Raw genomic sequence first — 2,500 nt, 5'->3', positions numbered from 1 at the left:
AAGGCTTCCATGCTGTTCGGGTTTGTCCTGTTCATCGTGTAAACGTTAGCTGGTTTATTTTCCTGTCCGTCCTTTCATGGCTGTTTCTTCGTCTTCACATTCTGTGAAGTCGAACAATCCTTAACCACTTGGGCGACTGCTTTCGGTTGGTTCGATCAACATTCTTTACTGATATGGCCTCTCTTGCCACACTTATAACAGATAATATTAATCCTCTGCACATCTTTCACGATACTTGAAGGAGGACGACTCGATGATTGTTGCTGTGGTGCTATTGCATTCTGCTTTGGAACAGTACCAGTGCTACTTCCGCTGTAACTATTGAACTTGTTCACATAGTTATTACTGAACTGGTTTCCATGGTTCGGCAAATACTTGATGCTTGGTCGGAACAAAGGTTGAAGCTTCATTCCTGAGGAGGGTTTATGACTGATAATAGTATAATCTTCACTCAGCGAAGTGGCTTTATCAAATTTCTTAACCTCCCTATCTCTCAAGTAGTTTATAATTTGTTCATGAATTCCTCGTAGATATTATCAATTCTTCTAAATCAGCCATCTCCCTCACATTAGCAGCCTTTATTCATCTCTTAAAACATCGTCGTACCTGATAAGCATAAGCCAGGAAAGTCAAATCCTCGTCCTTCCACAAACTTCAGAAATTTTCATTATAATATTCAGGGGTCATCTGATACACTTGCTGCACGCTCCTCTTTACTTCTTGATACTCCTTCCTCTGGTCGTGAGATAAGGAAAGATAAGCACTGCGTCCTTTTCCCATGAGGACACTCTGCAATAACACAGACTATTTATCTTCTGGCCATTCCATTGTCGATGCAACCGCAACAAAATTATCAAAGAATTCATCAGTAGCTTTTTCTGTGAATTTTGGAATTAACCTCTAGGCGTTCATCACATTAAACGTGGGATCGTTCAAAGCAAGGGTCATCTCTGCTGCATTGTCAATTTTGCATGAACCTTTAACAGTTCCAATTCCCTTGCATGTCTCGCTTCTTCTATCTCTTTTTCTTTCTATCTTCCTGTCTTTTCTCTCTATCTTCTCTTCCTGCATTTTCTCTCGCTTCCATTTCCCTCACATGTCGTGCTTCTTCTCTCTCTCTTTCTTCCCATCTTGCTTCGTTTTCCTACGCATGTCGTGCTTCTTCTACCGGTCTTTCATCCTAACTTTTCTCACTTCTTGTTCTGCTATTATCTTCAACTTAATCAAATTTTCTTCCGCTGCAGTTCGTCGAATCTCAGCCTCTACATTCCTTTCTGCTTTCATGCCTTCAGTTTGTGCATCAACTGATCTTTGCTTCGCTACGAATTCTGCTTCAGCTTTCTCCAACAGTTCATGAGCTGCTACAATATCTTCTTCCGACAATATCTCCGCCGAGTTTATCAATGCTTCTAAGGCTAGACACTTGATTTGGGCTTTAATCATTCCAATCATTGCATGGCCACCACATGCCATTTAATTAGAGAGCCACTGAGCTTTAGTTACATTAGCTTTGACAATTCCTGAACATTTGGGTTTACCAAAAACTCTTAGATATCAAACTGTACCATCTTGTACTTTACCAAAAAAATTTTACCTCTCCAAAAAATATATCCTAACAATACACAGAATCCTATCAACACTATACTGTTCGAAACTTTAATGAAAACACGGCCCTGATATCACCAATATTCAAAACACCCGCTTGATCTCAAGGGTCTGGGCACCGCACCAAAAAATATCTTTTATGGCTCCGGGACTGGGCACAAAAAATATATTATATGTTACGGCTGGCAAATTACACAACCTCCTAACTTCTAAACTCACCTGTTTGTTTTTACATAAATATTTTACACTTGAATAATACCCGAGCTATGAGAAAATTACATAACTCCCAGATGGCAATAAATAAAAACACTGAATATCCAAAGGTCTCTTACGTACACTCAAAACAAACTGGGTAACTTTTATCAAGAACTATTTGAAAAATCTCTTACTTCGATTTTTAAACAGGGTTACGAGAGAGTTCTCTAAGAAATAATGTTGAATGACATAATAAACACTTTATAAAAATAAATATATTGTATAAACATTTACAACACCAATAAGGAAACTTATCACCAAAATGAATCGCTCGAAATATTAAATCTGAATTAATCTTAGACTAAGATAAGAAAAGATACTTATGAAAATTATACCGTTACTTGTTTCACTGAAAATTAATTTATAGAAATATCTAATCTTGGTAATAAATGACAAAAGTTAACCTTTAACAATCTAATGATTATATTCTTATTGAAATTTACATAATAGTAACTGATAAACTTACGTGTTTTGGATCCCACGAGGTAATCGAACAGTTAAGCCAAAATAAATACACCTCACTGCCTTCACCTAACTCTCACAGGGCCAGTTACAAAAAAATTATATAATACTAGCACATACAATAACACAATAAATTGGAAATCACCTTCAAAGTTTCATAAACATTTGAACACACTAC

At 36.9% G+C, this 2,500-nt stretch overlaps 2 protein-coding genes across 4 annotated transcripts in view; both read right to left on the bottom strand.

The window, feature by feature from the left end:
* LOC137640114 (ryncolin-2-like) overlaps window positions 1-2,500 on the bottom strand; it is a 321,214-nt gene that overhangs the window by 250,930 nt on the left and 67,784 nt on the right. The gene's annotated exons all lie outside the window — the stretch shown is intronic.
* The window catches only part of LOC137639728 (putative CENPB DNA-binding domain-containing protein 1), a 3,499-nt gene continuing 2,472 nt past the window's right edge, over window positions 1,474-2,500 (bottom strand). Inside the window, exon 2 of the mRNA XM_068371973.1 lies at window positions 1,474-1,520. Within this exon, the coding sequence (XP_068228074.1) occupies window positions 1,474-1,520 (47 nt within the window). The remainder of the gene's footprint in view (window positions 1,521-2,500) is intronic.

The sequence above is a fragment of the Palaemon carinicauda genome, chromosome 4 (assembly GCF_036898095.1).
Source record: "Palaemon carinicauda isolate YSFRI2023 chromosome 4, ASM3689809v2, whole genome shotgun sequence".
Lineage (NCBI taxonomy): Eukaryota > Metazoa > Arthropoda > Malacostraca > Decapoda > Palaemonidae > Palaemon > Palaemon carinicauda.
The sequence above is the reverse complement of the archived record's forward strand: the minus strand, read 5'-3'. Positions and strand labels throughout refer to the sequence as shown.